The sequence below is a fragment of the Tasmannia lanceolata genome, unplaced genomic scaffold, assembly GCF_043159265.1.
Source record: "Tasmannia lanceolata isolate RefF3 unplaced genomic scaffold, GAP_Taslan_0.1 ptg000029l, whole genome shotgun sequence".
Lineage (NCBI taxonomy): Eukaryota > Viridiplantae > Streptophyta > Magnoliopsida > Canellales > Winteraceae > Tasmannia > Tasmannia lanceolata.
In genome coordinates, this window is record NW_027518706.1 from 6,447,182 (window position 1) to 6,458,220 (window position 11,039).

General features: G+C 35.7%; 3 protein-coding genes across 3 annotated transcripts; 1 reads left to right on the forward strand and 2 right to left on the reverse strand.

Moving 5' to 3' along the window:
- The first annotated feature begins 1,190 nt into the window (after positions 1-1,190).
- LOC143858982 (putative receptor-like protein kinase At3g47110) lies at positions 1,191-5,084 on the forward strand. The gene is made up of 3 exons (XM_077369667.1): positions 1,191-1,611; positions 1,719-2,522; positions 4,981-5,084. Exons 1-3 carry the CDS (start codon positions 1,191-1,193, stop codon positions 5,082-5,084), a joined length of 1,329 nt encoding a protein of 442 aa, XP_077225782.1.
- Positions 5,085-5,882: 798 nt separating this feature from the next.
- On the reverse strand, positions 5,883-8,284 carry LOC143858983 (putative receptor-like protein kinase At3g47110). The gene is made up of 2 exons (XM_077369668.1): positions 8,164-8,284; positions 5,883-6,277 (listed from the first exon to the last, which is right to left on the reverse strand). The coding sequence occupies exons 1-2, from the start codon at positions 8,282-8,284 to the stop codon at positions 5,883-5,885; spliced, it is 516 nt and encodes a 171-aa protein (XP_077225783.1).
- Positions 8,285-8,428: 144 nt separating this feature from the next.
- Positions 8,429-10,724, reverse strand: LOC143858984 (receptor kinase-like protein Xa21). Its single transcript, XM_077369669.1, has 3 exons — positions 10,376-10,724; positions 10,110-10,258; positions 8,429-9,982 (listed from the first exon to the last, which is right to left on the reverse strand). The coding sequence occupies exons 1-3, from the start codon at positions 10,722-10,724 to the stop codon at positions 8,429-8,431; spliced, it is 2,052 nt and encodes a 683-aa protein (XP_077225784.1).
- Between the last annotated feature and the right edge of the window lie 315 nt (positions 10,725-11,039).

Consider the following 11,039-nt stretch of genomic DNA (forward strand, 5'->3'; position numbering starts at 1 on the left):
CCCGACTGAACCCAAGTAAATTGGGTTGGGTTCAGGTTGTTTCCAATTCATTTTTCAATGGGTTCAGGGTTCATTTCTTTAATCTCTCCTCCTCTGGGTGGGTGACGTGGACCACGGATATTGTGGACCACAGATATCGGTGGAGATGTTGGTGCATGCGTGGACCCCTGTGGAAGAATTTGGATTTTGAGAATTGATTTTTAGTCCAAAATATAATGAGTTTTTTTACTAAAAACTAATTTTCAAAATTCAAAACGAACAGGGACTTAACTAGTAACTCCAATGCTGATACACCTTGTGACCCGTTTTCTGACACGTAAGTTCTCGTTCACTACAAATGGTTAGTCATTGAATTCTCTAAGCCGGTTTATGTTTTGGATTTTAAGTCCAAAACTGAACGTTGGATTAACAAAATAAACACAATTTGACTCCGGTAATCAGTTTTGGATTGAAAATTTATTCTAAAAATCCAAAACCTAGCGGTTCTAAAGACCTAATAAATGAAGAATGATGAGGTCAAGTCAATATGGTTTTCCCTCTTTAGAAAGGAAGAGGATGTATTGTGTCATAATTGTCAACTAATGGATTCTCAGGCATTAGAAATTTTTTGGACGGGAATTAAGAGTCCATAAATTTCATTCAAAGTTGTGACTTTCATGGACCCCCTCGAAGGGGAAACAAAACCAAATCGTAGAATTTGAAATTTGGAGTCGAAATTCCACATAGAGGTAAATGAAATTGGAGGTAAATGAAATTTATCCAATTGGAGGTAAATGCATTAGATAAAATTAGAGAAATCTACCCCCAAGAAAACAACTTCAATGGCCAAATATCCCAAGAAATAGGTAGTCTATTCAGACTGCGATATCTTAATATGAGCTTTCTCTCATCTATCTCTCTTTAGGTGTAAATAGTTTGGTGAGACACATCCCAGATGACCTGGTCCGAATTAATAACTTGAAATGGATTGTCCTTTCCGAAAATATATTATCCGGTATAGTTCCTTCCTCTTTTTATAATCTCTCATCTATTGAAGCTTTTGCCGTCGCAGGTAACCAATTAAACGAAACCCTTCCACCAAACATAGGATTTTCTCTTCCTAAACTCCGATATCCACTTTTAGGAGGGAATCATTTTACTGGACCATTCCAATTTCATTATACAATGTTTCATGTCTTGAATGGCTTAAAATGGATTTTAACCAATTTATTGGATCAGTGCCTGAAAATATTGGATGGGGAAAGAATCTACTCAGTGGGTTAGGCAATAATTATCTAGGACTTGGTAGAGCTGATGACTTGAAATTTATTACTTCTTTAACCAACTGTAGTAATCTAAATACTTTGTGGATAGGGAGAAATCTTTTTGGTGGCATATTGCCCAACTCCATAGCCAGTCTCTCGATCCATCTTAGTTGGTTGGCAATTGGAGAAAACCAATTTGTTGGAAACATCCCTAGTGAGATTGGGAATCTCATCAACTTACAAAATTTGGATATATATGAAACCTTCATCACTGGTACTATTCCTGCTTCAATTGGGATGCTCAAGAACTTACAACAACTCGTCTTGGAAAATAATAAATTGTATGGAGAAATCCCATCCACCATTGGCAATCTTACTCAACTGGTCACACTCTATTTAGCAGGAAATAAACTAGAAGTAATCATGCCTCCAACTTTTGCAAACTGACGAAACATTTTTCATTGAGCCTATCAGAAGTGGGTAACCTGAAACATCTAGACATATTGGATGTTCCTTGGAACAAATTGTCAGGTGAAATCCCAAGCTCTCTTGCCAATTGTAAGAGCGTCCGAGGAGTTTTAATACAGGGTAACTCCTTCCGAGGAGATGTTTTGTATATTTTTACTACATTAACAGCCATTGAAGGCCTTGATCTTTCATACAATAACTTCTCAGGGATCATTCCAAAATATCTAGAGGGCTTTCAGTTTCTACGGTATCTAAACTTGTCTTTCAATAATTTTGAGGGTGAAGTACCAAAACAAGGGGTCTTTGGAAATGTCAGTGCAATTTCAGTAGTGGGAAATGATAATCTCTGTGGTGGTATACCAGAATTAAAGTTGCCTACATGCCCTATCCTAGCTAATGATGGACAAGGAAAAGCGCATGTTTCTAGAGGAATTATCCTAGTAATAAGTGCAGCTGTATGTTTGATTTTCTTATTGTGTGCCCTTGCTTCTCTTTACTGGTTAAGAAAGTCAAGTAAGAAACCATCTTCCCTATCTTCTATGGAGGGTCGGCATTTAAAGCTTTCTTACGCAGAGCTCTTTAAAGCAACAAATGGGTTCTCTTCAGATAATTTGATAGGCATAGGAAGTTATGGATCAGTGTACAAGGGAATCCTCGGGCGCATTGAAAATACTGTTGCTGTCAAAGTACTCAACCTTGACTTAAGGGGAGCTTCACAGAGTTTCACAGCTGAATGCAACGCATTGAGAAACATTCGTCATCGAAATCTTGTGAAGATCTTAACTTCTTGTTCAAGCATGAACTTTGGAGGTAATGACAAAAAAACAGGAAGCCTAAAATTTGAGTTTTATATGGCTTTGGTTCAAAAAAACGTAGTAGAAAAACGGAAACACAAGAAAATAGTTAGTATCATAGTTAGCAAAATGTGATTCGGCAAAAAAACAGGAAGCCAAAAATTCGAGTTTTATATGGCATAGGTTCAAAAAAAATGTAGTAGAAAAATGGAAACAAAAGAAAATGTGTTTAGAATTTTGTCATTCACAAAGTATCGTGGGGTAAAATTGGAAAGTTGGCCCAAAAATGTGTTTAAAACGTTTAAAACGCGTTTAAAATGTGTTTTAAACGTTTGCGGAGTTTTATTCGTTGTAAAAGTCTTAAACGGCACACCAATAAAAGGCCATTTAAAACGGAGTTTTGCTAACAATGGTGGATGGATTTATCCCTATCCACGTGTAACTGTTGTAGTTATCCAAGAGACTTGTCACTAGTGATTACTTAGATAGAATATCCCTTTTTAAATACTCACATGCAAGATTTGTATGTGAAGATAATATACAACAAAGAACTCTCAATTGAGAGTTTTTAAATGATGCCCGACGGTGAGATTTACAAGGGCTAGGTGGCAAACCACCTAGGTATTATGACCAGATCAAAAATCAAGGGCCAGGTGGTTTGCCACCTAACCCTTGTTACTTTGACGGTCGGGCATCATATAAAATCTCCTCAATTGAAGAGAGCATTCATTCATTTCTTATCATCATTATTGACTGCCGCAAATTAGCTTAAAATAATCGCTGATGTTTTTTACATTTGCCAGTGGTAAGAACCGCCTGTCACACTTTTGTCACATTTTAGCAAGGGAAATGATATCCGCACAACCATGTTTTAATAGTTGCACTTTCCCAGCTTGTATTTTCTTTTTAATTATCTTGTGGGAACCGTAATAACCTTTTGACAGCTCTTTAAATATTAAAAGACAAGATGCTTTAGTGGAAATATCAAAATATGGTTGTGCTGATATCATTTCTTAGCAAGCAATTGCCCATTTTTGTTTCATGTTCAAGCAAATAGGGTTGTTAAATTAACGTGAATTTTGTGCAATGACCGTTCTACTCTTTTCTTTGACCAATATCATAGATTATCAGTTTACATGTGTTCCACCTCGATGATTGAGATAGCTGTAGCATGACATAAAATAATATTTATAGCTTTGTTGAATCTCAGGTTTATCCAAAATTAGACACACTGATACAGTTCTCTCTGCCTGGGCTTTGTGCAAGTTAGCCCTTCCATCAACAATTGGTAACAATGAGTTGAAAACTCTTGTGTGCAAGGTAGTGTTAAGCTTAATAAATAACTAAGCTTAGATCTTTCGTATCTAACATTTAAAATTTACACATTTATATAAAAAAAAAATCATCATTTTTGGTTTTTTCCACACTCGTTCGACATGTTTGTTTCTAGCAGGAATTTTCTTGGAAAGTTCGGAAAGGGAAAGTGTCACTAAAATTTATTACTTTTTTTTAAACAAGAAAAAAAGTAACTTGAAACAACGCTATTCGATTTATATTGAGAGGGGCCATCAATTTATGATGGCATCCCCTTAATTATCAATAATCATATTATTTCCCTCTAAATTGTGGGAAGAAAAAAAATACCTTTGAAAGTTTTTTTTCTTTTTTGCAATCTAAAAAGGGCCTTAAGCTCTCTCTTTCTCTCTCATGCGAATATGATAAACATATTGAGTTTAAAATAATATAAAAGATAAATAAATAAATTAAATTAAAGCTCACCTTGAGGAGGTCATACACCATGGCCAAAATGGAAATTCCAATGGGCGGATCGTGAGAAATCACAATGACAGTGCCAATGGGTGATCCTCTGTTTATAATTTAGGTTAATTCTAAATCTCTCTCATTAGACATGTAGAATGAAGATACGAACAAAATTTCTTTATTTTTTGTTTTATCAAGTGGGATAAGAATAGATAAAAAGATAAGAAATTAAAGATAGGGAAATGATAAATGGGCCCCTTTTCATTACGTAGGAAGAGACAAATTTCAGGGAGTAATGCTAGGAAAATAGGGCTGCAATTAATCACACAGAAAAAAGAAAAAGTTGGTTTGGCCTCTTCCATTGCAATGCTTCCCTAGGATGCAAACATGCTTTTTGAGGATGGCTATTGATACAAATAAGTTAAAAAAAGCTCATCCTCAAAGAAATGGAAGGCATGGAAGGAAGTAGCTTCTGGCTTAAGGAGTTAATTAAGTTCCTTAGGATTCCTGATATGGATTTGAATATAGAATTACACCTTAAAAATAGTGTCAACTGGAGATGGTTTTAAACTCCAATTGAAGAGCTTTTGTTTTCGTCAACACACTATCATGAAAATGGAAATGAAAGTGGGAGAGTGAGGCAAAACAAACTATAAATGGCTTTTATCTTTTGTTACCTACTTTTTGTTTTTACTTCTCTTATTGTTTGACAGAGAACCCACCAACCTCAAATCTCAAATCTGAAACCTCAAATCTCAATGAATCACCCCTCAATGGATTGGATTGGAAAACTTTTTTCTTATTTTCATGTGATTAGAGTAGACCAGAAAGAGGTGCTTTATCATTCACCCTTCCTAAAACAGTACCCTTCACCGATCTTTTACGACAGTAGTCCTAGGCTTTAATCTTCCTACAGCTGGTTTTATATTACGCATCGCGGAGAAATATAAAACGCCCTTTATTCCTCATGATTAATTGGTTTGTGCATGATGAGTTCAATAATGGAAAAAATCAGGGGGTCACCTAAAGGAAGGAAAAATCAAAGAGAATGGAAAACAAAACCTAAAAGATTCAAAGGAGAATAAAAAAGAGAAAATAAAGGAGAGAGTGTTTCTCATCAAAATAGGCCTATCTCACTCCACACAAACTTGGAGAGAGTGTTTCTCCAAGACTGAATGTGAAGAAACACATTCATCACATAAAAATTCAAATGAAAGGAGAAAAAAGGAGAATGAAGAATAAAGCCTTCTTCAACAAACTTATCTTTAATTTCCAACATGGTTCTTCAAAGCTACCTTGATTTAATTAATGGCCTGGTAATCATCTTCCATAAGTCTCCCATATGATCGAAAGATCCTTGGTGATGTTATTTGTAATTCATGATGGAATGATCAATGTATTGTAATGGAAACCTTCACACTCAAGATTTGATAATAATTTTTTATTAATAGTTGGATAAAATATAGATATGAGAAAAAAGCACCACCTGTAAGTGGCACCACTAACCCAATCACATATAATATAACATTAACTTCCAAACACATAGAAGAAACCACTTGTAAGATAGTAATCTTTGTCGAATGGGAAACAAAAGTGGATGTAGCAGTGAATTTCATCATTCTCTGTGGATCTCAGCACCAAGATATATGTTTCTAATAGAACACATTTCCTTTACAACGTCTCCCATCTCCATTCGTTCTCTCGGAGATTCTGCAGAACACACCACTCCAATCCTCACTAAAGATACCAAACACTCCTGCAAATGGAGTATCTTATCATTGTAATTCTCAGCAATATTTGTAGCTCTTTCTTCAGCATCTTCTAAAAGTATTAATGGATCCAGAATCTCCATCACTCGATCAGGCAAAGACAACTGGACAAATTTGTGAAGACTTAGGCCATCCTTAAACATGTCATCTGTGGGGCGCTTTCTAGTGAATATCTCCAATAAAAGAATCCCATAGCTATACACATCTCCGGCTGTGGACACATGACCACCTGCCCCATATTCTGCAATTCCACACATCTTTTACAATTTTTGATGTAATAAAGGATATAAGATACCAGTTAGAAACTAAAAATAAATATGAGGTTTGATTTTGAAAAAAATGTGAAAATTTTATCAAAGAGATGATAGATAAGTGAATGATCTCTTCACATTTAGAAACCTAAGTTGCATGGAAAGAGTCAAGAATTTTAAGAGAACACATAAGCAACGATTTAGCACAATGAAAGAAAATATAGAAGTTATGTCATATGTTGCATTAGTATAGGTACAAGTGTCAGAATCTGACATGGATACATAGTCTCGAATTCAGTAAACCTAAAAAAGAATGATTTGTAGATTCGCAAAATATTTTAATCAATTGTCAAATTTTAATGTTTTACATAATAATATTATTTTAACCAATAACATACTTAAATTTTAATAAGTTAAGCAGATAAAATGTTTTATTTCTTTTTTAAGAAAATCACTAATAGGAAGGGTAAAATTCAAAATTTGTGATAATTATAAAGTTGTGGAAGTAGCATCCAAAAAAAAATAATCAGAAAAGAGATAAAAGAGATCTAGAACTGTCTTAAAGACTTGTAATTTGCGACGTATGTGTCCCGCACGGGTACTTCACTCATTTAGAAGAATCCATATAACATGGGTTTTGGTCAATCAAGTCATGTAAGTTATGAATAGCATTCCACCATGTATTACTTAAAACCGCTAGTCAATTTTGGACCATGGTAATTTCTCAACATGATTCCTTCATCTGAAACCAACAAAGTATCAGTGATTACACATGCAAAAGCACTACAAAAGTGGATCAAATTAAACTTCATACTACTTATAAGGTAAAAAGTAAGTAGAAGTAGAAGGAAAGTGAAATGATGTCATTTTCTATGTACAAACAAAATAGTTGTAAATGTCAAATCTTTAATTTCACTTTCATGTTGAATTGGGAGCAAGGTTTTAAATTTCGGTTCGGAATGCGTGAAATTTTGTTCAAAATCTATCGGAATCCATTTAGGTAATATTTTATCCTGTAGAAAATTTCTTTGAAATTTCAGCTGAAATTTGGGGATTTTCAGCTAAAATTTCTTCGAAATTTCAGCTGAAATTTGGGGATTTTCAGCTGAAATTTCGGGATAATATTAAATAATAAATAAAAAAGGATTTTTTTGGATATATCCCTTAAATTTCGGCCTGAAATTTCGGGGAAAACGAAATTTCGATCGAAATTCTGTTACGTTTCGATTTCAACCAATTTCGATTTCATTCTCGACCGAAACCTGAATTCCAGTCGAAATTTAAAACCTTGCTTGGGACAGGCAAGTTAAAACGCAATTGTTGAAAATCCATCAAAAAGTAGAATGAATAGTGCACGCCAACCAAACGTGTCTCGAAATGGAAAATGGCATCATTTTACCTTCCTTTTCATGGGAAACACTATTTCAGTCACAACATTAATCCAAAAGTCTCGTATTTATTATTTGGAATTATTAGAAACCTCCTTGACTTATATTTATCAACCACCTTAAATTTTGGATAATTGGCAAAAGGAATTCAAGATAATTACCAAAAGGCTTCAATTATTCTCATGACCATGTTTTCATTATGAGGAAGACTCACATTGTTCTAGACAACTATTTTGCATAAAGAACTCACGGTCGTATGTACTAAAAAGGTAGCCTATTATTTGGGTGACATGTAAGAGACCACTTGATGTAAAATAACATTCCTATATACTCTGTCAATAAATATAGAAATGCTATCAAGTAATTTTTTTTGGTTCAAGATGCTAATTTAGCCTTTGTTGCACTAAATTATGTACCTAATAAGTGAGAAATATTTTATAAAACTTATTGAGAATAGACTGGATGACGAAAATTGATAAAATTATTACCTGGAGCAATGTACCCAATAGTTCCCTTTAATCCAGTTGTGTTGCTAAGATCTTCAGATGAGCTCTGAATGATTCTTTGATAAAACTTGGCTAACCCAAAATCACCCACATGAGCATTCATGTCTTCATCCAAAAAAATGTTGCTTGGCTTTAGATCACAATGAACAATCGGTGTATGGCAATGATGGTGAAGATAATCCAGCGTAGAAGCTATGTCAATTGCTATGTTTAATCTCTTAATGAAGTTTAAACTTCCTAATTGATGTTACCCATCTAATTTTGAATGCAACCACTTCTCTAGACTCCCATTTGGCATGAACTCAAGCATGAGAGCTTTGAAATCATTACCTCCAAAATCGATGCTTGAACAAGAAGTTAAGATCTTCACAAGATTTTGATGACGAATGTTTCTCAATGCGTTGCATTCAGCTATGAAACTCTTTGAAGCTCCCCTTAAGTGAAGGTTGAGTACTTTGACAGCAACAACATTTTCAATGCGACTGAGGATTCCTTTATACACTGATCCATAACTTCCCGAGCCTATCAAATTGGCTGAAGAGAACCCATCTGTTGCTTTACAGAGCTCTGCATAAGAAACCCTTAAATGTCGGCCCTCCATAGAAGATAGAGAAGAGGGTTTCTTCCTTGACTTTCTTATCCAGTAAAGTGAAGCAGGGACACACAATAAGAAAATCAAACATACAACCGCACTTACGACTAGGATGATTACTCTAAAAACATGGGCTTTTCCTCGTCTGTCATTAGCTAGCACTGGGCATGTAGGCAACTTTAATTCTGGGATACCACCACAAAGATTAACATTTCCCATGACTGAAATTGCACTAGCATTTCCAAAGACACCTTGTTTTGGTACTTCACCCTCAAAATTATTGAAAGACAAGTTTAGATATTGTAGAAACTTAAACCCCTCTAGATATTTTGGAATCTTCCCTGAGAAGTTATTGTATGAAAGATCAAGGGCTTCAATTGATGTTAATGTAGTAAAAACTGACGAAACATCTCCTTGGAAGGAGTTACCATGCATATAAAGTTCTCGCATGCTCTTACAATTTGCAAGAGTGCTTGGGACTTCACCTGACAATTTGTTCTGAGAAGCATCCAATCCCGCTAGAATTTTCAAGTTACTCACTTCTGATGGGAGGGAGCCAGTAAAAATTTGTTGAGACAAATCGAGTTGTATTGATAGCGAAGAAAGGCCAATAATTTGTTTTGGTATCGTACCTCGAAGGTTATTTCGAGAAAGGCTCAATCTTAAAAGTTTTGTACAGTTTGCAAGAGATAGAGGTATGCTTCCTTGCAGGTTGTTAAATGGTAAATCAAGGTCGGTCAATTGAGTAATATTTCCAATATTGTATGGGATTTTCCCGGACAAACTATTATTTCCCAAGTAGAGTTGTTGTAAGTTCTGGAGCATCCCAATTGAAGTGGGAATAGAACCCGTGATGAAGGTTGAATATATACCCAAAGCTTGTAAGTTGATGAGATTCCCGATCTGACTAGGGATGTTACCAGATATTTGGTTTTCTCCTATTGCCAACTGATAAAGGTTAGTTGAGAGATTGGCTATGTAGTTGGGAAATAGGCCAACAAAATGATTACTCTCTATGGTAATCTGATTTAGATTACTACAGTTGGTCAAAGAAGTGATAAATTTCAAGTCATCAGCTCTACCAAGGCCTAGGTAATTATAGCTCAAGTCAAATTCGAGTAGATTCTTTGCCCAGCCAATATTTTCCGGCACCTGTCCGCTGAACATTGGATAAGGAATTTGGAATGTGTCCGGTAAATTGATTGCTTCCTAAAAGTAGATATTGGAGTTTAGGAAGAGAGAATCCTATGTTGGCTGGAAGGGTTCCATGCAACTGGTTATCTGCCACGTCAAAGACCACAAGAAATGAGAGATTATTATAAAAAGAGGAAGGAACCGTACCAGATATTAAATTTGAAGAAAGGGCGATGAATTTCAAGTGACTAATTCGTGTCAGGTCATCTGGGATGTGACCCACCAATCTATTTTCACCTAAATAGAGATAAATGAGAGATGAAACGTTCCCTAGTTGAGGTGGAATGCTCCCTGTAAGATGATTATGAAAAAGATACAACCAGAAAAGCTTGGGTAGAGTACTTAGTTGGATGGGAATTTTCCCTGTCAACTCATTGTAACTCAAATCGATGACTCCGAGGTCCCTACAGTGGGTGAGATTGGATGGAATTTCCCCTCCCAAGGAATTATAGCTCATATTAAGATATCGCAATCTAAATAGACGGCCAATATCTTGGGATATTTGGCCATTGAAGCTGTTTTCTTGGAGGTGGATTTCCCTAAGAAAGGTGAGGTTGGATATGGCAGGAGATAGAGTACCCACCAACTTCTGCTCACTAAGCAAGTTCTGCCCACTAAGGTTCAATACAGTGACCCTTTGATGCCTCCGACCGCACGTGATTCCATTCCACTGGCAGAAATGGAGAGTATGGTTCCATGATGATAAGGCTCCAAGAGGATCACTCCTTATACCATCCTTGAAGGAGAGCAGAGCCATTCGATTGGTTTCGTTTCCTAGTAAGGTGGTGGTGGTTATAGATTCTGAAAGTAGTACATTCAAGAAGAGATTTAGAGAGAGGATAAATGACCAAAGCTCCATCCTGGTTGAAGCTCTTCTTGTGCTGAACAGATACACCTTTTGTTTTTTGTCTGCCCATTTTCATTTCATCTCACTAGACCTTTATGTGGAATTTGGACTCCAAATTTCAAAGTCTAGTATTTGGTTTTTTTCCCTCCAAGGGGGTCCACGAAAGTCACTTTTCAATTAAATTTCTGTACTCTTAACTCCAGCCCAAAAAATTTCTCATGTGTG